Source organism: Natator depressus, chromosome 12, assembly GCF_965152275.1.
Source record: "Natator depressus isolate rNatDep1 chromosome 12, rNatDep2.hap1, whole genome shotgun sequence".
NCBI lineage: Eukaryota > Metazoa > Chordata > Testudines > Cheloniidae > Natator > Natator depressus.
This window is the reverse complement of record NC_134245.1, coordinates 39,715,890-39,743,337: the sequence shown is the minus strand read 5'-3', so window position 1 is coordinate 39,743,337 and position 27,448 is coordinate 39,715,890. Positions and strand designations below refer to the sequence as shown.

General features: G+C 59.4%; 1 protein-coding gene across 1 annotated transcript; it reads right to left on the bottom strand.

Annotated features, from left to right (window-relative positions):
• Positions 1-421: 421 nt before the first annotated feature.
• Positions 422-27,011, bottom strand: CDH15 (cadherin 15). Its single transcript, XM_074969217.1, has 14 exons — positions 26,887-27,011; positions 10,333-10,494; positions 9,222-9,377; positions 8,391-8,535; positions 5,935-6,095; positions 5,364-5,492; positions 4,976-5,161; positions 4,289-4,542; positions 2,932-3,074; positions 2,596-2,832; positions 2,032-2,271; positions 1,810-1,946; positions 1,183-1,347; positions 422-619 (listed from the first exon to the last, which is right to left on the bottom strand). Exons 1-14 carry the CDS (start codon positions 26,938-26,940, stop codon positions 422-424), a joined length of 2,367 nt encoding a protein of 788 aa, XP_074825318.1. The 5' UTR covers positions 26,941-27,011.
• Positions 27,012-27,448: the final 437 nt, after the last annotated feature.

Sequence of the window (27,448 nt, the reverse complement as noted above, 5' to 3'; positions counted from 1 at the left end):
TTCCTCTTCCTGCACTGAGCTCCCTGACCCCCCGAGCATTGTGTTCTCTGCCCTCTCCTAGCCAGCTTCTGCCCCTTCTGTCTGCTGTAAGGGAGCCCTGAGCCCTGCTGCAGAACGTACCTCCCCTGTAGCCAGCCCTGCCCGGCTGCTCCACCTCGTGCTCCCTAGCCTGCCCTTTGAGCGCCAGGCTAAAGTTAATGCTGGCTGTGCCCTCTGCCACGTGTGCTGCTCTGGGCTTTGGACGGCGGCTTGTTCCAAAGGCTGGTGCTGGGCAGGCGTCCGCTGCCCTTGGCTCAGCAGCGCTATAGCCGGGCCCTGCAGAGGAGGCTGCTCCCGGACCCTGCCAGCGCTGGGCAGGGCCCAGCTCCCTGCTCACAGGATTCCCCCCCCCGGCCCCTGAGTCCCCCTCCCTGCCCCAGCCCTAGTGCCCGTACAGGTCTGCCAGCCGGCGGAAGCGTGGCCCCCACTCGCTGAGGTAGTCGTAGTCTTGGTCGCCGTCCGTCAGGCTGGACACGATGGAGCTGAGCGAGCCAGCCACGGAGCCGGAGCCCTCGCAGTCGTAGATGAGGGCTGTGTCGTAGGGGGGGGCGTTGGGGTCGCTGTCGGCCGCGTCCAGCCCCTGGGGCAGGAGGAAGGGCTGTGAGGCCTGGGTGGGGGCACTGGATCCGAGGGGGGCAGCTATTGGCTAGTGGTAGCACAGCAGCCCCGGGCCAGGCACCTGTCTCCATACCCTAGCTCGGCCCCCCAGCCAGTGCCTGGCCTGCCCCAGCTGCCTGCCCTCCCCTCAGTCGGAGCCTGGGAGCCCCGTGGTGCCCATGGGAGCCCCAAGCCCCACCCACGTCGAGCCAGTCACAGCCTGGGTGTGGTGTGGGACCCCAGTGCCCTCCCTCCGGTGCCAGCGTTAGCCCCTGCCCTGAGCGGGAGGGCTGGGTCTGTCCTGGCAGGTGCCGAGCCCGGTCTGGATGCTGGAAAAGTAATACCAGCTGGCCAGCTCCCGCGGGGCAGGAAGCCAGCCGAGCAGGGCCCTGGGGCCGGCAGACCAGCCCTCGGGGAGCTCGGCCGAGTGGGGGTGCCGGGGCTGGCAGAGCGGCCCAGCTGGCCCACGGACCTGTTCCAGCTTGGCAGGAGCGGCCGGGGCCAGCTGGGAGCAGCCCCAGCCCATGCCACTGGCACCCCACTCACCTCATTGATGAAGTCTTCGATGTCAGAGGGGCTGGCGGGCAGTTTCCGTGGATACGGGGGGGTGGCATAGCTGTAGGGAGCGTCTCTCCGGATCGGCTGCTTGCCCCGGGGGCAGGGTGGGGGGAAGAAGTCGGGGTTGCGGAGCTGGTTTAGGTCGTAGGCGCCCTGCGGAGAGAAGAGCTTTAGTGCCTGCCGGGGCCAGCTGATGAGCAGGTCCCTGCCTGCTGGGGGCGCTGGGCTGCACGGGGCAGGGGCAGTTTGGGGCTGCCCAGGCTGGTGTAATATGGTATGTGTCCCCGTTAAACAGGAGAGACTGGGGACAGCAGGGGGCTGTGGGTCAGGAGTGAGGGGCAGGGCTGGGCTAGCAGGGGGCTGTGGGTCAGGGCCGAGGGGCAGGGCTGGGCTAGCAGGGGGCTGTGGGGCAGGGCTGGGGCAGGCGGGGCTGGGCTAGCAGGGGGCTGTGGGTCAGGGCCGAGGGGCAGGGCTGGGCTAGCAGGGGGCTGTGGGGCAGGGCTGGGGCAGGCGGGGCTGGGCTAGCAGGGGGCTGTGGGGCAGGACCGAGGGGCACTGGCGGGGGCTGTGGGGCCGGGCCGAGGGGCACTGGTGAGGGGGCCGCCCCCCACTCACCTGGTCCTCCTCGCCCCCGCCCTGCTCGTCGTAGTTGAGGATGTTGTCGCGCAGGTCGTCCTGCGAGCTCTCCAGCAGCCCCCCGTGCCGCGGGCGCCGGTGGCAGCGCTCCCGGATGGCGGCCAGCAGGGCCAGCGCTGCCGAGACAGAGAGAGGTGGTGGGGCCGGGCCCTGGCGGGGGTCGGCGGGGGGCCGGGGGGGGTTCATCGTCGCGTGACTTACACAGGAGCAGGATGATGCTGCTGAGGATGATCATCAGGGCCCCGAAGCTGAGCCCCGCCCCGGCCGTGGAGGCAGCCGCCGCGCTGGCCTGGCAGCTGCCCCCCTCGTCGCAGGGGCACACGGAGACGTTCAGCAGCTGCGCCCGCTCCTGCCGGGGCGTCCCGGAGTCGCTGAGCAGGAGGGGCAGGGAGTGCAGCCCCGCGGGCACCGGCCCCAGCACCGCCAGCACCGCGTGGGTCGCTGGGGGAGACGGTCACCATTAAACACCCAGTGTCTGCACTGGCCCCAGCCCAGTGGCCCCGAGTGCTCCCCCCCCACCAATCAGGGACTGCTCCCCCCTCTTCGATCCGCCCCTGCTCCCCACTCACTGATCAGCCCCCCCTGCTACCCCCCCATTGCTCCACCCCCCTGCTGCTCCCTCACTGATCAGCCCCTTGCCCCCCCCACACACACTAGGCTCCACCGACCCCAGGCCCATCAAGTCCTGCCCCCTCAGGCGGGCTGGGGTGGAGCGGGGCTCAGGCAAGCGATGGCAGCTGGGGCTCGCTCCGGCCCCGGCCTCACCGTTGAGCTGGCTGAGGCTCCAGTTGCGGGCGAGCTGGGGGGCGTCGGGGCTGAGGCGGAAGTGGAAGGGCTCGGCGTGGGGCGGCAGGTCCTCGTCCGTGGCGCTCAGCAGCAGCCCCTGCCCCTTGCTGGGCTCGCTGCACATGATGCCCGCCGGTGGCAGCAGGGCCGGCCCGTGGTCGTTCACTTCCAGGAGCTCGATGGACAAGGTGCCAGTGGCCGTGCATGGCGGGTCAGCTGGGGACAAGGGGAGACAGGTCAGGGCCCCGCACGCTGACCGGGAGGGCGGGTGGGGCTCAGCCAGGCTGCAGGGAGGGGCCAGCGCCCCCGGCTCACCATTATCGCTGGCCAGGATGACAACCGTGTACCAGCCGCCCTGCAGGAAGGGCGAGCGGCGCGGCAGCTCCCGCTTGGTCTGCACCCTCCCGGAGCGCGGGTCCAGCAGCAGCCAGTCGGCCGGGTCGTAGGCCAGGGAGTAACTGCGGGCAGAGACACCAAGTTATTTGCCTAGGCCACCAACCCAAACCTCTCTGGGGGCATCCCAGGAGCCCTGCCCTGGCATGTGCAGCTGGAGGCAGGGAAGGGGAGACGCAAAGAGTCACATCCCCTCTATAGCAAAACAATGTAATAGCGGGCTGTTAAGGAGGCACCTCTGTCCTAATAGTACCCGCTGCCGCCAGATAAAGACACAGCTCCTAGGCTGTTTAGAGAAAACTTTGGCAGCCTTCTGTCTGCCAGGAACCACTTAGCAGCAGTGTGCCTGTGAAATCCGTACTTCATTGTTTTGCCTTTAAGGTATCTACTTCTCTATTGGTTATCTGTACGGTTTCCGTCTGGGTCTGTAATTGCTTCTGTCTGTTGCATAACTAATTTGTGCAAGGTGTAAAGCATTGTTCTGCAATATGTTAGGTTGGGTCAAAGAATTATTTTGTAATACTTTAGTTTGAAATGATTGGCTAAGGTAGAGCTAAGCAGGACTCAAGCTTAACTATATAAAGTGGGGTCCAAAAGGAAGCTCTTTGGCACCAACTCCAGGACACAGCCCAAGATCGGAGCTGCCAGACCTCAACCCCCTGCCAAATATATTGTGCAGAGGCTGGAGGAGCCCTGGACGATCTGTTCCTGACTGACCACCTGGAAAAGTTCATTTGCCTTATGGGGCGTGGTGCACTGTACGCTTAGCGTGTGCATTCTGGGCGGTAACTGTTAATACCCTAGACGTTAAGGATATTACTGTGTAAGGCTCTTTCACCGGTACATGGCCCTGCAAGCCTGCAGGAGATTGTGCCCTGAGCCCTAGGAATTGGATAAGGGTGGAGGTGCCCTAGCATGGGCGGGTAACACCCCACCAGAGCCAGCGCCAAGCAAGAGGAGTTGAAGCCTGCATGGCAGAGCGCCGAGCCTGATCTCCCAGCCCGTGCCAGCCTCTCTGCATGGCAGAGCGCCAGCCCCGGCCTCAGCAGCCCCTGCAGCCAGGCTGACGCCTTCACTCTACGGGCACTAAAGGCCAAGTACCATCCTCGTACCTCCCCCCGAATGATTTCCATGGGGCCCCTCGCTGGCCAGTGCAGCTCCCACCCCCTGTTCCCCAGTCCCTGGCACTGCATCCAGGCTGCTCCTGGGGGCTCTGCCAGGGCTCCTGGAGATGCAGGCAGCGCTGGCCCCTGGTCAGAGCCCCCCGGGGTGGTCTCACCTGAGGGCCTGAGGCTGACGGGTGTCGGGGTCGCTGGCACTGAAGGTGGTGAGCTCGGTGCCCGGCGGCGCCCCCTCCACCACACTGGCCAGCCGGGGGTTCTCACGGAAGAAGGGTGCCTCGTTCACGTCCCGAACCTGCACCTGCACCATGGCCAGGGCCCGGGTGGTCTGGGGGGCTGACGGGTGCAGCTGGTTCTGGTTCTGGACAGAAACGGTGAGCGTGAAGTGGTCCCGCCCCTCGTGGTCCAGGGCCTGAAAGTGGAGGGGCCAAGAGTTAGTCACGGGGAAAAGAGGTGACCCCAGGCCAGCCACCCCAGGGGTTGGTCTGCACATGGGCTCCCCACCCCCATGCCCAGGGGTCGCTCTACAGCAGGGCTCCCCACCCCCACGCCCAGGAGCTGCTCTCCAGTGGGGCACCCCACGGCCAGGGGTCGCTCTCCAGTGGGATCCGCACCCCCTCACCCAGGGACCACTTTCCAGCCAGGGTTCTGGGCTGGGACATAGCCTGGCTGCTCCCTGTGGCCATTGGTAATGAGGGGCAGAGCATGGCCCCTGTGCTGAGCGACTCATCTCCAGATGGGCCTGGGCTAGAGGGAGTAGGGGGCTGGCTGGGGCGTGGGTGCTGGCCAAGCCCCCTGGGGCTGGGAGCAGGGACAGGCTGTGGCCCAGGGTGCTGCCCCCTCACCTTCACCACGGAGAGGATGCCGTCATTGGTGTGGGGGTCGGTGCGGATGGCAAAGGCCCCGTCTGGGTCACCCTCCAGGATGGTGAATCGCGCCAGCCAGTTGGGGGAGCCGGGCAGGTCCTTGTCGTGCACCAGGAGCCGGCCGATGTCCACGCCACTCGTGTTCTCCAGCACCTCCACGGAGAACTGCAAGAGAGCAGCTGGGGCGCTCATGGCCTGGCATGATGGCACGGCCCACGTTCGCATCTTCCCCAGCTTGGGCCAGGGTCCTTGTCCCCCCACACAGAGCCTACAGAGGGCAGGAACCCCCCGCGGCCACGCAGTGAGTCAGACTGGCCCCCCAGGCGTCCTGCAGCCCGTCCCCCCAGCCGCTGGCCCGGCTCCCTACCTCCGGCTTGGTGAACTCGGGCGGGTTGTCGTTGATGTCGTCAATGTAGATCACGGCCGTGGCTGTGGTGGTGAGGCCGTCGCCCGACATGTCAGCCACTTGGAGCGTCAGGTTATACACACTCACCACCTGGGGAGGAAGGAGCCAGCGGGGTCACCCAGGGAGCCTGCTGCCCTGCAGCCAGCTACCTGCCTGTCAGGCCCAGGGCCAGCCCATTCCCCAGTGCCCTGGACCCCTGGAGGGGGGCAATGCCCTGTGTTACCCAGCCAGGGGCTGCCCAACCCACCCCGCATTGGCCTGAGTTAGCTCACATCTGCGCCCCAGTGCACAGTCTGTTATTCATGTCCTGGGTCTGCCCCAGCAGGGCTCTGCTAGTCTTGCTCGGGGCTGCCCACAGGTAGCCAGAGCACCTTGGTTTTGGTTGCCAAGCCATCCCTCTGGTTCCAGCCACCCACTATACCACTGATCGAGTGCAATCGGGCGGGCCCCCAGCCGCTGCAGAGACGTGCCCCCGAGCCAGGCAGCAGGGACTCCCAGCCCACAGCGCCGGCTGCCCCCCGGGGCCCATTACCTCGCGGTCCAGCCCCACTTGCACGGTGCGGATCTCGCCTGTGGTCTCATTGACGCTGAAGAGCCCGGCAGAGCCCTGCTCCAGGATGGAGTATCGCAGGGCCGCATTGTCTGTGTCGGGGTCGTCAGCGTCTGTGGCTTCTGCCTTCAGCACATAGGTGCCTATGACCAGAAATACACCAAGGGTGGAGAATCATAGAAATGTCGGGCTGGATGGGACTTCGAGAGGTCATCGAGTCCAGCCCCTGGCGCGGTGGCAGGGCCAAGTAAACCTAGACCCTCCCGGACAGGTTGTCCCACCTGTTCTTAAAAACCTCCAGTGACAGGGATTCTACAACCTCCTTGGAAGCCGATTCCAGACCCTCACTACCCGGAGAGCTCAAAAGTTTTTCCTAATATCTCACCTAAATCTTTCTTGCTGCAGATTAAGCCCATCACGTCTTTCCTCCCGTCAGTGGCCATGGAGAACAATTGATCCCCGGCCTCTTTAGAACAGCCCTTAACATATTTGGAGACTGTTACCAGGTCCCCCCTCAGGCTCCTTTTCTCAAGACTAAACACACCCAGGTTTTAACCTTTCCTCCTAGGTCAGGTTTTCTGAACCTTTAATCATTTTTGTTGCTCTTCGCTGGACTCTCTCCAATTTGTGCATATCTTTTCTAAAGTGTGACACCCAGAATGGGACACAGTTCTCCAGCTGAGGGGGACAGGTACCACCCATGTCTTACATACAACACTCCTCCTCATACACACCAGAATGACATTAGTCTTTTCCGCCGATGTATCACATTGTGGACTCATATTCACCCTCACCCCCAGATCCTTTCAGCAGCACGACCACCTGGCCAGGTATTCCCCAGTTTGTAGCTGTGCATTTGATTTTTTTCCTTTCTACACGTAGTACTTTGCACTTGTCTATATTGAATTTCATCTTGTTGATTTTAATTCTGTCTGCCAAAGTGCTTGAAACTCCTCCCAGCTTGGGGTCATCGTCTAGTTTTATAAGCCTATTCCACTCCATTCCCAAGTCATCAATGAAACTATTGACTAGTACTGGACACAGGACAGACCCGTGTGGGACTGCATTAGGTACATCCACCCAGTTTGACAGTGAACCATTGATAACTATGCTTTGAGTGAGGTCTTTCAACCACTTGTGCACCCACCGTATAGTAATTTCACCTAAGCCCACACCTCGTCGGGGCAACAAAAATGGCGGATGAAATTCAGTGTTGATAAATGTAAAGTGATGCACATTGGAAAACAGAATTCCAACTACACATGTTCTTATCTTACTTAACTAAATATTCTTTAACCTGTTTTCCCCTCTTTTGGCTTGCGATCCTCTCCGCCTTGTTGTCAATATTAATTATGTTGAGTATCTGTCGCCATGTTTTTAAAGATCCTCCTCTTACTGCCTTTTATGTCCCTTGCTAGGTGTAATTCATTTTGTGCTTTAGCCTTTCTGATGTTGTCCCTACATAAGAACGGCCATAGTGGATCAGACCAAAGGTCCAGCTAGTCCAGTATCCTGTCTTCCAACAGTGGCCAGTGCCAGGTGCCCCAGAGGGAATGAACAGAACAGGTTATCATCAAGTGATCCATCTCCTGTCGCCCCATTCCCAACTGCTGGCAAACAGAGGCTAGGGACACTATCCCTGCCCATCCTGGCTAATAGCCATTGCTGGACCTATCTTTCATGAATTTATCTAGTTCTTTTTTGAACCCTGTTATAGCCTTGGCCTTCACAACATCTGCTGGCAAGGAGTTGCACAGATTGACTGTGAGTTGTGTGAAAAAATACTTCCTTCTGTTTGTTTTAAACCTGTTGCCTGTTAATTTCATGTGGTGACCCCTAGTCCTTGTGTTATGAGAAGGAGTAAACAACACTCCCTTATTTACTTTCTCCACACCAGTCATGATTTTATAGACCTCTATCATATCCCCCCTTAGTTGTCTCTTTTCCAAGCTGAAAAGTCCCAGTCTTAAGCTCTCCTCATATGGCAGACGAACCATACACCTAATCATTTTTGTTGCCCTTTTCTGAACCCTTTCCAATTCCAATATAAGCTTTTTTGAGATGGGGTGACCACACCTGCACGCAGTATTCAAGATGTGGGTGTACCATGGATTTATATAGAGGCAATATGATATTTTCTGTTTTATCTTTCCCTTTCTTTACAATTCCCAACATTGTTTGCTTTTTTGATGGCTGCTGCACATTGAGTGGATGTTTTCAGAGAACGATCCACAATGACTCCAAGATCTCTGTCTCGAGCGGTAACAGCTAGTTTAGACCCCATCATTGTGTATGTGTAGTTGGGATTCTGTTTTCCAATGTCCCTACATGCTGGTGCTGTTCCTTTGTGCTCCTCCTTAGCTATGTGCTCATGTTTCTGTGTTCGATCTGTGCTGGGCAATGCCAGGCCCTGGCAGGCTCACACCAAAGGCACCCACCTGGGACGGCTCCCTCCACCACGTGCCCAGTGAAAATCTCCTGCTGGAACAGGGGCCGGTTGTCGTTCTGGTCCACCACAACAATCTCCAGGTCGGTGGGGTCTTCCAGGGTCGCGCCCCCCAGGTCCAGGGCAAAGGCCCTCAGCTGGGCACAGGGCAGAGAACAGGCATCAGCCGCAGCTCTCAGCTCCTTACGAGCCACCAGACAATAGCACACTTCACTGCCAACTAACTGGCTCCAGGGCTGTGCCAGTCCCAGCCGCTGCCAGCAGACGGCACTGTAGGGAACTGTGCTGGAGTGGAGGCCGTAGAGAAAACAGCTTTTCCCAGCAGGAGGCGCTGTAGCGCATGACTGGGCATGCTGAGTCTGGAGAGCTCACACCTGTCCCACGCCAGGCTCCCAGCAGGAGGCGCTGTAGGGCATGCTGAGTCTGGAGAGCTCACACCTGTCCCACGCCAGGCTCCCAGCAGGAGGCGCTGTAGGGCATGCTGGGTCGGGAGAGATCACACTTGTCCCACGCCAGGCTCCCAGCAGGAGGCGCTGTAGCGCATGACTGGGCATGCTGGGTCGGGAGAGCTCACACCTGTCCCACGCCAGGCTCCCAGCAGGAGGCACTGTAGGGCATGCTGGGTCTGGAGAGCTCACACTTGTCCCACGCCAGGCTCCCAGCAGGAGGCGCTGTAGGGCATGCTGGGTCGGGAGAGCTCACACTTGTCCCACGCCAGGCTCCCAGCAGGAGGCACTATGTTCCCCCCGCTAGCCGGGGGTGTGCGTGTCACACAGCAGCAAAAGCAGAGGAGGCCGAGCTGCATGCAGGGAGGGGCCCTTACCCGGAAGCGGTCGTTCTTCTCCCGGTCCAGCATGGTGTTGAGGAAGACCTTCCCGCTGAACTTGTCAATGGAGAAGATGCCCAGGGGCTCCTCGTCCACACCTGGCCCCTTGATGCTGTAGATGACACCCCCAGGCAGCTGCTTATCTGACTTGATCTGCCAGAGGGACATGTGAAAATAAACCCACAGGGCTGGCAACCTCTTGCCTGGCACCCATCCCCAGCCTGGCCCCCTGGGACAAGTGCAGGCCCAGCCATCCTGGGAGCAAGAGGTCTAGGGGTGGGTGGCTGCCTGGATTGGCCCCTGAGCCACGCAGCTGCAAGGCGTTACCAGCAGCCATGGATGCCCAGCACATCACCGGAAGGTGGGCTCAGGCTGGGTGAGGGCGTGGCTCAGTGTGTGTGTGTGTGTGTGTGTATGTGTGTGTAATTGTGGTAAGGAGTGGGAATGCGATAGTGGATGAGTGTGTGTGCATGTGTGCAATGGTGGAGGTTTGTGCATGCGTGCATGTGTATGAAGGTGGACACGTGTATGTGTGTGATGGTGGATGGGTGTGTGTGCAATGGTGGATAGGTGTGTGTGCAATGGTGGATGGGTGTGGGCATGTCTGATGGTGGATGGGGGTGTGTGTGCAATGATTGTTCATGTGTGATGGTGTGTGGAGGTGGATGTGACTAGTGGATGAGCGTGTGTTTGATGGTGGATCAGGGTAGATGTGTTTGTGTGTGAGATGGTGGAGAGTGGCTGCGTGTGCAATGGTGGATGTGTGTGTGTGTGTGCAGTTGTAGATGTGTGTGTACATGATGGGAGGGCCGGGTGTGTGTCTGACACAATTTGGGGAGGGGGGCACAGCCCAGGAGTGAGGGCCAACCTACATCCCTCCCCTATAGCCTGGATGCTGGATGACCCCTGAGGTGAGGAGAAGCCCAGTGTACATGTTTCTGCCCCTGACATGGCCTCTGGCCTCCCCATGTCTGATGCCCCAAAGCTGCCCTTGCCAGGCCGAGCAGCGGGGGAGCCTGGCCCGCACCGTACGCAGCCCAGCTCTGGAGCCCTGGGCCATTGCAGCACCTGCTCTGGGCTGCTCAGGCCGGGCCAGGGCAGCACGTACCTGCACCAGGAGGTGGGGGATGCGCTTGTGGTTCTCGGACACGCTGATGGGTGGGATCACCCAGGCCCTCTTCACCCTGCTGGGACCAGCTCGCTGTCGCCACGGATACAGGACCAGGGGGCTGGCAGGGAGCCCAGCCTCCCCCTGGGAGAGGTTGATGCCCTGTTGGGACAGAGGCTGAGGTCAGGCCATCCCACGGTCACCCCGGCTGCCGCTTGCTGGCTCCCCCACCCTGGCCTGCCCTCCCCACCTGGGCACGCGCTGGGCAGGAAGCGGTGGGAGTGGCAGTCGGTCATTCGCCCCACCTGGGTATTTGGTGAGGGCGTGGAACGGGCGATAGCCACGGTTCAGATCCCGGGGCTCAGAATGGAGCCAATGGCCCTGGTATTTCTCTGCTCCCCCTCCGGCGGGAGCCCACGTCAGCTCTGCAGGCTGGGTGCGGTGGGGAGGCTCTGAGGCGAGATCGGTCTCCTCCGCACTCAGGCTGTGCTGGCAGCAGCGAAGGGGGGCGCATGGCTCCAGAGCATGGGGATGCGAGGCAATCCCACCCTCGCCCTCAGCCCTGCTCCCCGCCCGGCGCTGCTGGTGGGGGCTCTTCCCAGCGGTAAGGCTGCAGCAGCATCTTGTGCCCATTTGACAGGCAATGCCCAGCTCCTCCTGGGGGATTCCCCTTGCCCAGGGTTTCCTCTCTACAGAGGCTTGTCCCCTCTCTCCCGCTCCATGGGGCTGCGCGGTTCTGGACAGGGAAGGGCTGCCGGAGGGAACAACACTGCCGGCTGAGAGCACAGCAGGCTGGATGTCAGAATCCTTGAGAGACACCCGTAGGGACAGCCCAGCACAAGAACCCCTGGCTATTCTTAGGCGCCGATTGTGGAATTTTCCTGCACGGGGCGCACACGTTGTTACATGCTGTGCACCCAAACAGCTGCCGTCCCGGAAAGGAATGCTAATCCGTACTATACTCTTCTGCTGCTAGGCGCTGGAACTGGGTGCAAAATACCTTATTTTAAGCTACCCTTAGCCACACCTGTCAGAGCATCAAAGGATCGAGTGATGAACACATCTGGTGTGCATAAGCAAGCTCTGTAGCCAGTCCACATCTGGTACAGAAATACACAACATGGTGTCAGAAGTAAATTAAGAACAGAAAGAAAACAGCAAGCAAGGTTGCAAACAAAAGCAACAAATCAACAAAGGTTGCAGGGTCTCATACGCATACCACTAAGTCCCAGAGACCTTGAGATGGTGGAATCTCCTTCCTTAGATATTTTTAAGGTCAGGCTTGACAAAGCCCTGGCTGGGATGCTTTAGTTGGGGATTGGTCCTGCTTTGAGCAGGGGTTGGACTAGATGACCTCCTGAAGTCCCTTCCAACCCTGCTATTCTATGATTCTATGATTCAGCTTTGACAAACCTTCAGACTGGAAACAAGATTTCGCATTACAAACAAGCCCCACAAAGAAACTGAAACTATCTGGATATCTTCTCTAATTTATACTATGGGGAAGCAGGCAGAGCGTAGCTTTAAATCCTTTGACTTTATTGGGAGACAATCACAAAAATGACAAGGAAAGGGGGCTGGCTATGCTAGATGCACAGTTTATACGTCAGAGAAATGGACGTTACGAAAGGGCACATTTTCCCCAGAGAATTCAAGGGCCAGGAGAAAATGGTAACGGGTTTATAAGAGCTCTGCATACATGAACTGAAAACTGTGACCTGGGAAATGCAAACCACGAAAAGAGCCAAAACAGGCTGGTTAACTGATTAAAACCCTTTTGCAGCAAGTACAACTGAAGAGCAATTCAGCCTCAGCCACAGATAGCAAAGCACCCTCAGCGTGAGACAGGAAACCCAAGAGCAACATGTGAAACGTGAAAAACAATAAACTAGCCTAGAAGCTGTTAACAGATGCAGCACGAGCGCCAAAAGTCATTGCCATGCAACCCCTGTGGCAAGGAGAGAGCCCTCCCCGGCATGTTCTTCGGTAGCAGATATGGTCTGGTCACAGAGCTTGTTATACGCCCCACACATGTTCAGCCGAAGACACTTTCATGCTCTGCCAGGTACGGCTGACGTGAACTTAAATAAGTGCCACCTACTGGCTGAACAGTATAATGCAAAAAGAACAGGAGGACTCGTGGCACCTTAGGGACTAACACATTTATTTGAGCATCAGCTTTCGAGAGCTACAGCTCACTTCACAAAAGCTGATGCTCAAATAAATTTGTTAGTCTCTAAGGGGTGACAGAAGTCCTCCTTTTCTGTTTGCAGATGCAGACGAATACGGCTGCTACTCTGAAACCAGTATAATACAGTTTAGCATTCCATTACGCTCCCAGGCTAAGAGGAACCAATTCCAGCCCACGTGCGCAAGGTGTGGAAAAAGTCTAGCCAGAGATCCGTGCTGTAATACATGCACGAAATATGGACAGTTTGCAGCTGTTTGCAGCACCAAAGCATTCAAGGAGCTGACTCGTATTACAGACAATCAAGAGCCATTGTTCCTGGGATTCTGCCATTGTGATGCCATAGAGCCTGCCTGGAGAGGGCAGCTGAATATTCATGGCAAGACAATTGACTTTAAAATTGACTCAGAAGCTGATGTCACAGTCATCTCAGAAGGGATTTACAATCACCTTCTACAGCAGCAGTCACCTGACACAGCTATGACTAGCTCTGGAGGGATTCTGATCTGCATAGGCCAGTTCACCACCGAAACAATTTACAAAGACAAAAGCTATGTGTTCAGAGTGTATGTGATCAAAGGACCACAGACCTCCAGCCTTCTTAGCTGCAGCGTGGCAGCCAGGAAGGGCCCACTGAGAAAGGTGGAGGAACGTGTTAGAATATTTTTTGATATTGGTGTTTTGGAAGGTGATCCAGTACAAATAACCCTGAGAGACAATGCCAAACCGTAGAGTGTGCATACAGGATTCCTATCCCATTACTTCATAAAGTGGAAAAAGGTAAAGAGACTGGACTGGAGTGGCATAATTGAGAAAATCACTGAGTCAACAGCATGGTGTGACATGATGGTACCAGTCATAAAGAAAAATGGAAAAATACCTATCTGTGTGGATCTTAAAAGACTTAATGAAGCAGCTGTGGGAGATAACATGGGATGACTTCCTCCCCAAAGGGAAAGCAGCTACAGTGTTCTCCAAGCTGGATTCTGGCAAATTTCTTTAGCCAAATAAAGTGCTAAATGGACTACATTTATCACACCCTTCGAGAGATTTTTGCTTTAGAAGGTTACCTTTGGGGATTACCAGTGCCCCTGAGATTTTCCTAAGAAAGACGGCAGAACTGTTACTGAACATAAATGGAGCTGTTTTCATGGATGATATTCTGATAGATGGATTTTCGATGGAAGAACACACCAAACCCTCAACAAAATGCTAAGCCTAATCAGTCAGTCTGGGCTGAAGCTAAACAAGGAAAAATGCATTTTCCACCTCTCCCAAATCAAGATTTTGGGACAGACAATAAGGCCAGACCCATTCCTAGCCCCGAGAAAGTAAAAGCAATTTGAGAATTGAATGCACCAGCTAATGTACTAGAACTGAGATGCATACTGTGGATGGTAAATTACCTTGGGTTAATACCTATGAGACCTTTCTACAGTGCCAGAACCACTGAATGAGCTGTTGAAGTCCACCCCTTTCTTGGCTATGGGGGCCAAATCAAGTAATTGCTTCCAAAAAGGTAAAAGAAATGAACTCATCAGCTCCAGTTCTTCAGTACTACGATGTGAACAAACCCACAATGGTCAGTGCAGATGTGAACAGCTCTGGCATGGGTGGTGCATTGTTGCGACAACATGGCTCGGCGTGGAAGCCAGTTGCATTTTGTTCTCGCACACTCACCGAAGCAGAAAAACAACATGCACCGATTGAAAAGGAGCCTGGCAAGTGTATGGGCATGTGAGAATTTTTACAGCTACTGCGCGGACTGGATTACTTTACAGATAATAGACCATAAACTGCCTTGTTACTATCATCAGCAGAAAAGACCTGGCTTAAGCATCGCTGAGATACCAGCATCTATTGATAAGGTTCATGCAATTAAAACCAATTGCTAAATATGTTCCTGAGAAAAATCTGGTGGTAGCAGACACTCTGTCATGGAGGCCAGCATCACACCCAACTACCTGTGAGCTCGAAGATGACGTAAAGGTGGCCATGGATGCTATGGACACACATAGACCGGTGTCAGAAAGGAGACTTCGCCAACTACAAAAAGTAACCTTAACAGACACGTAACTTCAGGAAGTTCTAAGTAACATTCGGGGCAGCTGGCCCACATGTCTAAAGGACACTAAGGATGTGACAAGCGACTACTTTGTCGTGAATGGACAATTAAGTAAGTCAAATGGACTCATGATTAAAGGTGATTGCATTGTAATTCCAAATGCAATGGGAGGAGAAATCCTAAACATCATCCATGAAGGACATCAAGGATTAACTAATGCCATGAACAGGCCAACCAGTCAGTGTAGTGACGGGGCATCAGTGAGGACCTGAAGCATCGGCATGTGAACATTGCCAAGCTAACAGACCAACACAACGCAAATAACCTTTAATAACAACACCTCAGCCCGACAGACCTTGGATGGGACTAGCTGCAGATTTATGTGAATTCAGAGGATGTCACTACTTGGTCGTCATGGACTATATTTCTAGTTACATAGAAATAATGTACTTGAAAGATATAACATGTTGCAGTGTTATTGAGAAACTGAAGTGCACTTTTGCTCACGTTGGTATTCCAGAACAATTAGTGATGGACAATGGACCACAATACACTGCAGCAACGTTTAAGTCAGAGGTGGACAAACTACGGCCCGCGGGCCACATCCGGCCAGCGGGACCATCCTGCCCGGCCCCTGAGCTCCTGGCCTGGGAGGCTAGCCTCTGGCCCCTCCTCCGCTGTTCTCCCTCCCACGCAGCCACGTGGCATGGTAAGGGGGCGGCGGTGGCGTGGGTGCATGCATGGCGGTGGGGGGGTTGGGTAGGGGATCCTGGGGGACAGGGAGCAGGGGGCAGTTAGGGGCGGGGGGTCCCAGGTGACAGTCAGCGGACAGGGAGCGGTTGGATGGGTCAGAGGTTCTGGGATGGTCAGGGGTCAGGGAACGGGGGGGTTGGATAGGGCGTGGGAGTCCCGGGAGGCCTGTCAGGGGGAAGGGGTGTGGATGGGGGTCAGGGCAGTCCGGGGACAGGGAGCAGGGGGCAGTTAGGGGCTGTGGATCCTGGGGGGCAGTCAGGAGACAGGGAGCAGGGGGTCAGAGGTTCTGGGGCAGTCAGGGGCCAGGGAACAGGGGGGGTTGGATAGGGTGTGGGAGTCCCAGGGGGTCTGCCAGGGGGTGTGGGTGTGGATAGGTCAGGGCAGTCAGGGGACAGGGAGCTGGGAGGGTTGGATGGGTCGAGAGGGCGCAGTCGGGGAGGCGGGAAGTGGAAGGGGGTGGGGGGGCCAGGGTGTCTGGGGGGCACAGACTTCCCTACCCAGCTCTCCATACAGTTTTGCACCCCGATGTGGCCCTCGGGCCAAAAAGTTTGCCCACCCCTAATTTAAGTTATTCTGCATGAAATAGGAGTTTGATCATGTCACGGAGTGCCCGGGCGATGCTCTGGAACTGCTCCCCATGAAGCCAGTCAGGACTCTGGGGCAGTCGCCTTCCGGTGAGCAGCCTGTCTGCAGGACACACAGCTCACACGGCTTCCACCTTCCTGGGTCTGACTTCGGAGCATTCAGCATCCTCTGCCCCTCCGTGTGCTTCCCACAGCGAGACCACTCAGGCGGGGTCCTGGGGAAGCCAGAGGGTCCTGCCCCCCAACTCCGCAGTCAGACGGGACTCTCAGCCAGCCAGGAAAACAGAGGTTTATTAGACGACAGGAACATGGTCTAAAACAGAGCTTGCAGGTGCAGAGAACAGGACCCCTCAGCTGGGTCCATTTTGGAGGGCAGTGAGCCAGACGACCACGTCTGCACTTCACTCCATGTCCTAGCCAGCCCCAAACTGAAACTCTCTCCAGCCCCTCCTCCTCTGGGCTTTGTTCCTTTCCCGGGCCAGGAGGTCACCTGATTCCTTTGTTCTCCAACCCTTTAGCTCTCACCTTGCAGGGGGGAAGGGCCCAGGCCATCAGTTGCCAGGAAACAGGGTGTCGGCCATTCTCTGTGTCCAGACCCCTGCACACACCTGCCCTCTAGGGCTCTGCAGTGATCATACACCCTTACCCCACCCCCTAGATACTTAAGAACTGCATAGGGGAAACTGAGGCACCCCCACAATATTCGGAGGAAACATTAAGAACAGTCCCACTTCGTCACAGATCATATTACCAGCAGCCCACATTACCCACAAGCAAATGGAGAGGCTGAGAGATCTGTACAGGCAGCCAAGAAAATCCTACAGCAGGAAGATCCATTCCTGTCTCCTCTGAGTTACAGATCAATGCCAATAGCAGCTACTGGCTCTAGCTCCGAAGTGGCCAGACATGAAGAGTGTGGCCAAATTGAATAGAAAGGCTAGAAGCGGTTAGGAACACTTTTACAACCGACATCTGCCAGCTCGAGAACGGCTGGATCTAGACCCTAGTGGCCATGTGCCTAGCTAATTGCATGGAGAAACAGGATGAACAACTCCAGCCGTTGTGAAGGAAAAGAATGCAGTGCCCAGATCATATGCAATCGAGCCAAACAATGGAGAGTTTAAGAGAAACTGACGACATCTCCCGATCGCCCCCCCCCAGAAAGACCAGTCAACAGATGGCGGGCGCAGAACACGGAGAACTCAAGGATTCCAAACCGACCCCGGGGAGTCATTGCACAGCCCGCTGGTCCAGTGGTCACGCATTCAGGTCGTGTCGTTAGAAAACCAGTATGAGTCAGAGACACATACAGCCAGAGACATGCTGAGCTGCAAAGACAGCGTGACAGCGTAAATATGGCAAATGGCAGGGACCTAGCACTCAAAGGGGGAGATGTCATGGAGTGCCAAACGGTATAACACTGTGCAGCCACTGGGTGGCGCTGTCGGTAGACGATTTTAGTTTAAGCTAACCTCGGTCATACCTGGCAGCCCATGAAAGGCTCCTAGGATGGACACAACTGGGGTGTATAAGCAAGCGCCGTAGCCAGACCATATCTGCTACACGAGAACATGACAGCCCTGCGCACCTCTACTCGCCCTGTACACAAACGGCCGCAGTCACGCGTGCCCCCCCTCCACACAGGTGCACACAGGGGTACTCACGTGCACCTTGAGACTCCCATCAGCCCTGGTCAACCATCACAGACCCCATTACCCCTCCCCAGAGAGTCTCCCTCCCTCGCCACCTGCCATAGCACCCTCCGGCAGCCAAGCTCCCCTCCCTCCCCCCAGCACCTCCCGCCCACTGAGATCAGCTGTTTCTTGGGTGGTGGGGAGGTGCTCGGGAGAAGGGGGGAGGCGCAGGGACAGGGTGCGCTTTGGGGAGCGGTTGGAAGCGGGCGAGAGGAGGCGGGGTGGGGGTGGGAAGAGGCAGGGCAGGAATTTGGGGGAAGGAGTGAGGTGGGGGCAGGAGCGGGGGTGGGAAGATGTGGCACGGGGCGGGGGTTGGGGCGGGGATTTGAGCATCCCTGGGGCCTGGAAGAAGCCGGCACCTGTGCCACCTGCCGCCCGCAGCCTTTCCTCAGTGTCAGCATCCATCTCAGCCCCTGCCCCAGCGTCCAGGCTGAAACCACTGTCCCGGCAGGAGGAGGCTGAACGAGGCCCTTCCTCCCACTCTGCCGGCGAGTGGCAGAATCTAGAGCAGCTGCTGCCGAGAGCTCACAGCCATGCGTTTCTGGAAACACAAGAGCCCTTTGTGGTGGGGCCTCAGAGAGCAGCTGCGTGGGCCTGTGGGAAGAGGGGGGCTCTGGAGGGGCCCTTTGGGCTCAAGAAGGATGGAGGCTGGAGGAGGGGGCTTTCTCTGGCTCTCACAGGGCAAAGAGGGGAGGTGTGATTGGGGCCAGGGTCTGGCCTCAGTCCCCCCGACCCAGGAGCCTGCAGACCAAGGCCCTGGGAGCATGGCTGCACTTAGTGATGCTGATCGAGGGGCATGCGTGGCAGAGGCATGGTGGGCAGGCAGAGCCTCGGGCTGGCGCGTCCCTTGTTATATGCAAATGATGCTCCTGGTGGAGAATTTGTGAGCTACCTGCGGGGGGCCTGGCTGGGTCTGTTGCACATGTGCATGATGGGTGTGCTCCTTGCACACTCGCCATGTAGGCTGCACCATGCTTGGGTGTGTACTGCCCCCAGACAAGTGCAGCAGGAATTCTGGGCATGTGTGTAGCTGGGCACTGCCTGCATGTAGCATGTGAGCTGCAAGCTCAAGCTGTGTGTGCGTGCGTGCGTGTGTGCGAGGGAGAGAGAGATTGAGATCTGGGGTGTGTGTGAGAGCGCTGGTGTGTGCTGCGGGTATCTCTGTGTGCGCGCGCGCGTGTGTGCAACATGTGTGTGTGTGTAAGCGTGTGCGTGTGTGTGTGTGTGTGCGTGCGTGTGTGTGTGTGTGAGATGTATGCCCAGGCCAGTGTGGCTGGGTTTGCGGCAATGAGGCAGTGGCGGGCGCTGTTCCGGGTGCCCGGTGCCCGCAAGGACTGGTCGCCTGCCCGTCACAGCACCAGACTGAGACCCCCACAGCTCATTTCTCTGGGGCTGAAGCAAATGGCTCCTGCCCCATCCAGACTCGGGGTCGGGGGCCCCCGTTGCTCAGCTGGGCAGGAAGAGGGACCGCACCAGCCCTGGGTTCCCACAGGCCCCAGGGGACGGCTGGGGCAGGGAGGGCACAGACAGCGCCGGCCCTGCCGGCTATAAATAGAGGCAAGTGCCTGGGTGTGTGCTGGGAACACGCTGCCAGGAGCGCAGGCAGCCGCGGGTGACCTCGGGGCTTAACCCAGGGGGTTTAAGCAGAGAATCCAAATAAACCTGAAGGCGAGTGGAATTCAGGGGCCCCCGGCACGGAGCCTGAGAGCAGCCTCCGGCTCCCTTCCCCTGCTTGGGGCAATGGGGGCCTGCGCTCAGCTGCCTTGGCAACTCAGAGCCCCCTCCACTTAGGGCGGGCAGGAAATTGGAAACACCCCCTCCCCCCCGGCCCCCAGTACAGGTATTTGCTGAGGATTCACTGTTCCTGACTGGACCCCACCCTCCCACATGGGGCTTTAAGAAGAGGGAAGAGAAAGAACAAGCAGCGCTGGAGAGTCAGATGCTGGCCAGGATCCCCGCTTTCAGCTCTGGTGGTGCCCCTCAGTCCTGACCCTCAGTCCCCATTATCTCAGCCCCGTGCCCCCCAACTCTGCCAATGCCCCTCAGTCCTGATCCACAGCCCCCATTATCCCAGCACTGTGCCCCCCAACTCTGCCAATGCCCATCAGTCGTGATCCGCAGCCCCCAGTTATCCCAGCCCCTGTTATCCCAGCCCTGTGCCCCCAACTCTGCCAATGCCCCTCAGTCCTGATCCACAGCCCACCGTTATCCCAGCCCCTGTTATCCCAGCCCTGTGCCCCCCAACTCTGCCAATGCCCCTCAGTTGTGATCCGCAGCCCCCCGTTATCCCAGCCCCCGTTATCCCAGCCCTGTGCCCCCCAACTCTGCCAATGCCTCTCAGTCCTGACCCGCAGCTCCTCCATTATCCCAGCCCACGGCCCCCCCCAGCTCTGCCGACACCCCCTCAGCCGTGACTCGCAGCCACCCTTCCCCAGCTAGTCCAGTCCCAAGTCTCGCGGTGCCCTGAGGCGCTGCTCCCTGGTAGCGGCGGTTGCTGGCCCTGCTGCCATGGCATTTAAGACCCAGGGAAGCCTTTTGCTGCTTCACTGACTCATTCTTCCCATTCTAAGCCCATTTTTGGTAAAAAAGTTGCATCTGGGACTCTTGTTGTTCTGGGCAAAGCCCAGTGGGGCTGGGAACATGAGTCACGGCGGCTAGGGTCACACTGCCCATTTCCCACTGCCAGCCGCAGCCTGGGAGCACCGCGCGGCCCCGTGCCCCAGAGAAGCCACCATCCCACCACTGCCACCCCCAGACCCCGCAGCATTGGCGGGGGTGTTAAAGGGGAGATGTCCCCCAGCAAGAATGCAGCTGGTCCCAAGGGAACCTCCCCCCAAATGCCCTGAGATGAGCTATGCCTGCCTGTCACAATCACCTCTCCCACGAGCACCACCCAGCCAGGGTCTGTGTGCGCAGCACCCAGTGCAACGGGCCCCACCCTGCCCGGGGCTCACTGGCAGCTCCAAGGGACTGGGGTGAGCACTCCCTTGGAGCAGGGCTAACGTGAGCCAAATGGACTCCTAGCTCCTTGGCCCCTGTGGCTTGCTAAGTGCTGCTGTAATGCAAGCACCAGCTGTGGAAGATGCAGGGCGCTGAGCTCCATCTGCGTGGCCAGCGCTGGGAGCTTTCGGGGCGCATCTGACACAGGAGGCTGCTCCCGAATCCCCAAAGGGGAGGAGTTGGAAGGGACAGGACATTGCACCGCCCCCCCTCTGGAATGCAGCAGCTGGTCCCCTCCGCGGCACCCCAACTCGCAGCCCATGCAGTGAGGGCTGGCCGAGTGGCCGTGCTTCCAGGGAGTTATTCTCCTGTACTCCCCTGGAAATGGGTGATGGCTGGACAGAGCGGGGAGTCGCCAGCAGGCCGGGGCTACAGGGATGGCCAGCAAGGCGGGGCCCAAGCCCTGGCCGGTGCTACTGTAAGGCATGTAATAACTAGCAGGCACACCGCCCCCGACGCGCTGTCCAGGCAGGGTGCTGCTCCCACGCTGAGCAGTGTCGGGCTGTTGGCAGCGTGTTCTGGGGCCCGGCTGGCTCAGGGCTGTGGGGCCGTCCCCCACCCTCGGCTGTCCCAGTGCAGGCCAAGCTGGCCGTGCCAGACACTCTTACCCGCGGGTGAGGGGGGTGCTGTGTGGAATGATGGGGGCAGCGTAAGCTCGGTTCCTGATGGGCCAGTCCGGGCCCCGAGGGAGGCTCTGGCTAATTCCGCTCCAGAGATGCCCACTCTGGCAGGGCCCAGCAGCTGCTCCCGCCCGCCCCCATCCTGCAGGGGACCCCACCCGGGGCTGCAGCCGAATAGAGCCAGGGCTGCCCCCAGCGCTGGAGACACTGAATGGCTGCCCAGCCCCTTCCCCCCAGCAGGCTGACTGAGCCATCGCAGTGGGCCTGGGGGTGCTCTCTGGGTGCCCACCCTGCTCCGCTCACCAGCTGGAGCAGGCCGGGTGGGCTGGGGCACTCTGCGCAGCCGCTGGCCAGGAGCCCGCTCACACATTCCCTCGGCCTGGGAGAATCACACAACTGAGACGCTGCAACCACAGTTCCCAGGGTCACAGAGAAGCCATGGAGCCAGGGCCAAGTCCCTTGGCTCCCAGCCCCAACGCGCTGCGGGCCACGGCCGGGCACCTGGCCGGGGAGAGCGTTGCTCCAGAGGAGCTGCTAAGCACACTGGGTTCTGCTCCTCTGGGAGAGGGTGTGCTCCTTGCAGCACAGACACGGGGTGGGGGGAAGGACCCAGTCGCCTCCGTCCTTAGGGCTTATGCACCAGAGATGGGCCCAAAGCCACTGCATGTCTCCTGTGTGCCAGAGACTCGACACCCACAGGCCAAGGAGGATGGGCCGTGTTTCCCGGCAGGGGGGCATGACGGGCGGCGGGGCCAGCTTTGCAGAGTCCCGTGGTGCCCGTTTAGGGGTCACTATGACGCCCACAGGGTCCTCCCATTGGCATCCGTGTTGGACGGGGCCTGGCCATGCGCACACACCTGTGGGACGTGCCTGGGGATGAGCCCGCCATGGCAGCGAGCATGGGGACAGCTTGGGCACGCCCCGCACATGCGTGTTGTGCAAGGACAAGGGACCGACCAGCCGACCCTACGGCTCTGCACGGTAGGAACTGAAATCCAGGCGCAATGGAGGGACGCACACAGGCTGGGGACGTTTCCCCTGGCAACAGCAGATGGACCCAACTAGGAAATGCAGCACCATGAACCAGAACGCCCCCAGACACCCATCTCAAGGACGCCCTAAGACGGCCACCACCACACCTCCAGGGCCCCGTCCCTCCCCAGCCTGGCTCCACGCCTTCCCAGGCTGCCTCACTGAGCTCCGGGGGGTGTCTTTGAGTCCTGGGCCTGCCCCACACCCTGCCTTTGAACTATGGGGTGAGGCGGTGCTGGGGCAGGCCCGCCATGCGGGGATGCCCAGTAGGCAGGGCCACCCGCAGCCCTGGCTGGAGGGGTCAGCACCTCGGGCTGTGCAGCGGGGCGGATGCCACTAGACACAAGAGGCTGGGCTTTGGCTGCATCTCTGCTCCCCGGCTGGCCCCTGGCCACACCTGCTTTCCTATGCTCAGAAGACCAAACGCCCCCACACCAGGAACTAAGGCAGGGAGCAGGGGGAGGAGTGTTTTCCCCCCGACAGTGATTCATTTCCTTGCTCAGAGGAGACATTTTTAGAGCTAGCATGAATTTGACCTTTGACCCTTCCAAATATCTGCCACACACGCTCCCCGCTCAGGCCTGTTTGGGCCCGGCTTGGGATTCCAGTGGGACAGCTGGACAAACACAGCCCCACACTGGCTATAACCACAAGATGCATGGACACCCCTCCCACGGAGACACCCCCCTGCCCCTCGCACACTCATACCTGGCCTTGCACACCCACCGTCCCCAGCTCACCAGCGATTTCCATGGCTCCTGCCTGTTAGCCTGGCTCGCTTCATAGCCACTCCTTGCACGCTGGGCGCTGCCAGGCATGGCCAGTGGATGAGGCCCATGGGGCCGGTCATGGGGTCTAGGCAGGACAGTCCTGCCCGCTGGGTTTTCCTTCGCACTGGTACTCTTCCTGTGGGGCCTGTGCTGGCTCCGGGCCCCGCACCAACCGAGGCAGAGAGGAGGTGGCTAGCAGCCCGCAGCCCCCTGCCCGAGGGAGCTGGCGGGATGGGGCAGCAGGTTGGCTGTGCGGTGATTACACTGGGTACCGTGTTCCCGGAGTGCACAGCCCAGCCCCTGGGAACGGCCCAGCTCCGCCAGCCAGCGGCAGTGCAGGGCGCGAGCCTGGTTCCCACCGCGCCTCCGCTCCCGGGATGGCAGCCCAGAGGAATGCTGGGAATGGGCTCAGCTGTTCCAGGGAGGGCCCTACGCCTGGGGGTGTATAAATAGCTGCCATCACTGTCCCCCTGGCCACAGCAGGGAGAAGGCAGCTGGGCCAGGCTCACTGTCCTGCCAGGAAGAAGTGGGGACTCCCCGATACTGGGCCACTCTCTGCAGCCTTGGGCTGACTCTGGGGCCATTTGCCTTCCCCCTCCCCCCATTGAAGATATAGGGTATGTTTACAGGGCAGTAAGACACCTGTGGCTGACCCCGCGGAGGGGGAGGGCCAGCCACCGGTGTTTATGGGGCTGTAGAGATGCCCGCAGAGGCCTCCTGTCATGGTGGCTGCTGGAGAGGATCTGCAAGAGAGGAAGGGTTTAACACTGGACTGGCTGCGTCTGGCCCCACTGACTGGGCAGTTCAGCTTAGTCCCAAGACTCGGTCCCGAAATCTGCACATGTAACATGGCAAAATTGGTGGTCTGCAGCAAAGGGGCCAGGCTGGAACGGCAGGGCGGTGGGGGTTGGGGTTGAGGGGCATTGGCGGAGCTGGGTATAGGGGGAGCTGGGGCCTGGGGCAGGTGGAGGGGAGCCTGGGTTGGGCTTGAGGGGCACCAGCCAGGCTGTGTGGGGCCCCGCTGACAGCTTTTTCACATTTCACACCTGTCACTGACTCCCTGGCTGTTGCATGGCCCAGCTGGGCAGCATGACGCCCCCATTGCTATGGGGCTGGGGCACCCGCCAACCTGGGGCGGGGTCTGTGGTCTTAGCAGACTCTGGAAGCACCTTGTGTCAGGGGTGTGGTGTCCCAGAGCAGGAGGAGAGGTGGGTCCCTGGCACATGGTGGGACAGTGGGTGTCATGGGTGGTCAGTCTTCATTGGCCCTCTTGTCCAGCCGCCCCAAACCCTCCTGCCATTTGCCAGCCCTGGCACCATCCTCTGGCCAGCTCCCATCAGGAGGCAACGGGCGGGAATGGCTGGTCCCTCCGCTCTACGGTGCACTTTCCCCGCTGCTGGGGACAGGTCAGAGTGTGCCTGGCTCAGGCCTGCGCCCTCCCCTCTGGGGGGAACTGCGGGGCTTAGCCAGCAGCTCCTGCACCTCCATTCGGCACAGCCCTGCCCCAGACCCAGCTCAGCAGGAATCAGCTTTGGAAAACACTCTTGGTTACGTTTCTGTAACAACTGCTAGCAACCTGCCATGAGCTGCTAGACCAGATCCCTACGGCTCCACCAGACCCCCTTGGTTCTACCAGATCCTCACAGCTCTACCAGACCCATCCCGCTTCTACCAGATCCTCACGGTGCCCCACCGGATCCCCACAGCCACAGCTGACAGACACCGCTTCCAGACAGCCAAAGCCCTCCTGCCATGGTTCCTTTGTGCACACGCGTGCATAGCACAGGAAACCCGCATGACCACAGTGCTGCTGCCTGGGTGCTACCGAGAGATTTTGGCCACATGGGAATGCGCGCGCGCACACGGATCGTCTATGTCACAGTGTGCGTGTGTAAGAGGCACAGCGTGTGTGGTAAGGTGACGGTGACTATCTGCACGTGTGAACGCACAGTGCACGGCTGTCTCTGTGGATGAGGTGACGGCGGATGCAGGCGTGTGTGTAGGTGACCTTCTGATGGGCCAGGCATGCTGGCCCATGCTCTCCGCTCAGGCCAGTGGGGGGGGTAGCAGCCTGCTGGTGGCTCTGCAGTGCCCACTCCTGCTCCCTGGGTGTGCATCCAGTCGGGGATCAGGAGCCGTGCAGTGGGGCCATGTGGTGCCGAGCGCCAGAGCGGGCTGCACGGTGCAGCGAGGCCCTGACAGCGCCCAGCTCAGCCATTCCCTGGCGGATGTGTGGGTGTGAGTGAGAGAGAGAGAGAAGGGGGCTTGTTTTGACTAGGAAACCTGAATGGAGTCGGCCAGGAGGAAATGCTCCCACCAGCTGTCGGCCCACCTGCCTGTCCATCACCAGGGCACTGCCCCTTCCCCCAGCCGTGGAACTGCTCTCAGCCCCCGGGGGGACTTGCAAGGTTAGCAAATGGAAGGGGCAGCCAGGCTGTCATGGGGAGAGAGGGAGTTGGGGGCACGCTGAGGGGTGCTGGGGCCAGGGTGGTGGGGGCAGCAGGATTCTGAGAGGGGGTTAATTGCTCCTTAAGCCATGTGTCAAAGGCCCTTTCCCAGTGGGGTCCTGCCTGGAGAGGAGCCCCAGTTTCTCAGGGCTGGTGCACACACAAACCACTACGTTCTGTGAGGCCAGGACTCTCTTGTTCTGTGTTTGTACAGTGCCTGGCACCATGGGGTCCTGGGCACTACCTTTATACACCTAATAATGTACGGCGCCTGGCACCAGGGGGTCCTGGGCACTAACGTCAAACACCTAATAACATACAGAGCCTGGCACCATGGGATCCTGGGCTGTTACTTGTGTGCCTGGGCACAATTAGTAAATCACACATACATACACACATTGCAGAAGCCTGGAACTGGGGGCTCATTCCAGAACCCCAAAGCCCCAGGCACTGAACACACAACAGCTAACACTACTGGGGGGGATGCGCCCAGGGAAGACGGGCTCCCACCTGTCAGAGATGCCCAGACGCTGTGGTGAGGGTCCCCAATATGAGACCCTGGACAGCTAGGGTTAAGGCCGCTCTGTCACTGCATGGGGAGGGCAGCAGGCCTGTCATCAGGAGGTGTGACGCCTTGAAAGCCCCTTTGCCCAGATCTGGTTTCACAACAGCATAAACTGCCCAAGAACTGCTGCAGCCTCCCCCCAGTCTCCAGCAGCTGCATTTCCCGGGGGAGGTGGTGACCGGAGGCCCCCCTGTCTGGGATATATTCAGTGCATTCAATCCCTTCCCCATAGGGGGGCGCTCCACCCAGCCACAGGATGGGCCTGCCAGGAGTCCCCAGAGAGCTGGCACAGAGGGATGAGCCCCCCTCCTCCTCCCAGGCTGGCCATGGGCAGAGGTGCTGCTCCTGCTCCCCCTGAGCTCCAGGCTAGGGCTCCCGGTCAACAGGGTTTCTGTTCTGGGCCCCGACCCCGTCTTCCGTGCTCTGCTCCCCACACCCCGGGCTCCCTGTGCCAGGACTCAGCTGTCTGTCCCCCCTCCTCCTTCCCCCAGGCTCTGGGAGCAGGGCTCTGGGCTGAGCATGGTCTTTGGGCAGATTATTTCCTCTCAGGCCCCTCCAGAGCCTGTGGGGCTCCCTTCCACACCATCCTGGCTTAAACCCCTCACATCCTCTCCGCACAGGGGCTGAGCTGGGGCCTGGAGGCTACCAAGCACCCAGCGCCCCTGGGGGTGATGCTGTGGTTTGGATCCCAAGCCCCGGAAGCCCCAAAGCACCGTGAGCCAGAGCGGTTCCATAAACCTGCCTTCGGTGGCCACCGCCCCAGGGCGTGGTGCCACCTGCCGCAGAGCCGGGGTTGGGCACCGGGTGTCAGCACATGGCACGCTGCCTGCCCTTACCTGAGCCCAGAGAGGCGCCAGGAGGCAGAAGGTGAGAAGGCAGGGGCTTTCCATCCTGGCCAGTCCCCGTGCCTTGGGCAGGGACTGCAGGGCTCGGAGTGGGAGCGACTCTCTTGTGTGGAGCTCTCCAGTCCGGAGCTAAAATAAACCTGGTGTCTGGCTGAGTGACAGCACATGTGCTGTGCGTGCCGGGGGGGTGGGGGTGGATATTAGTGCGGGGGGGGGGGGAGAGCAGCTGTCCCCATTACACAGCGCTCAGGCTGGCCAAGGTCAGATCTCACCCCTGCCCACTGCACTGGGGGTGGGGTATGGGCAGGGTTAACACTTTGTGTGCCAGCTCCAAGCACCGGACCAGGACCCCTGCTGGCACTTTAGCCGAGCGCCAGCCACAGGGCTGCCAGCCAGGCTCAGCTAAGAATGTGGTGCCAGGCTAACGCCAATCAGCTGAGACACCCGCCCGCGGGCTGCGCGGAGACTCCAATTTCGCTCCTTTCGGTTTAGTTCAACCGGCTCCTAATCAGCACAGGCTACCGTGCAGCAAGCGCCCTTCAGCCACAGCAGA

Excerpts from the sequence above, each read along its gene's own strand:
- CDH15 (XM_074969217.1), bottom strand. The coding sequence starts at position 26,940 with ATGGAAAGCCCCTGCCTTCTCACCTTCTGCCTCCTGGCGCCTCTCTGG. Across the intron at positions 6,096-8,390 it reads GGTGGAGGGAGCCGTCCCAG|GCACCTATGTGCTGAAGGCA; the intron begins GTGGGTGCCTTT and ends TTCTGGTCATAG. Across the intron at positions 2,272-2,595 it reads GAGCCTCAGCCAGCTCAACG|CGACCCACGCGGTGCTGGCG; the intron begins GTGAGGCCGGGG and ends CGTCTCCCCCAG.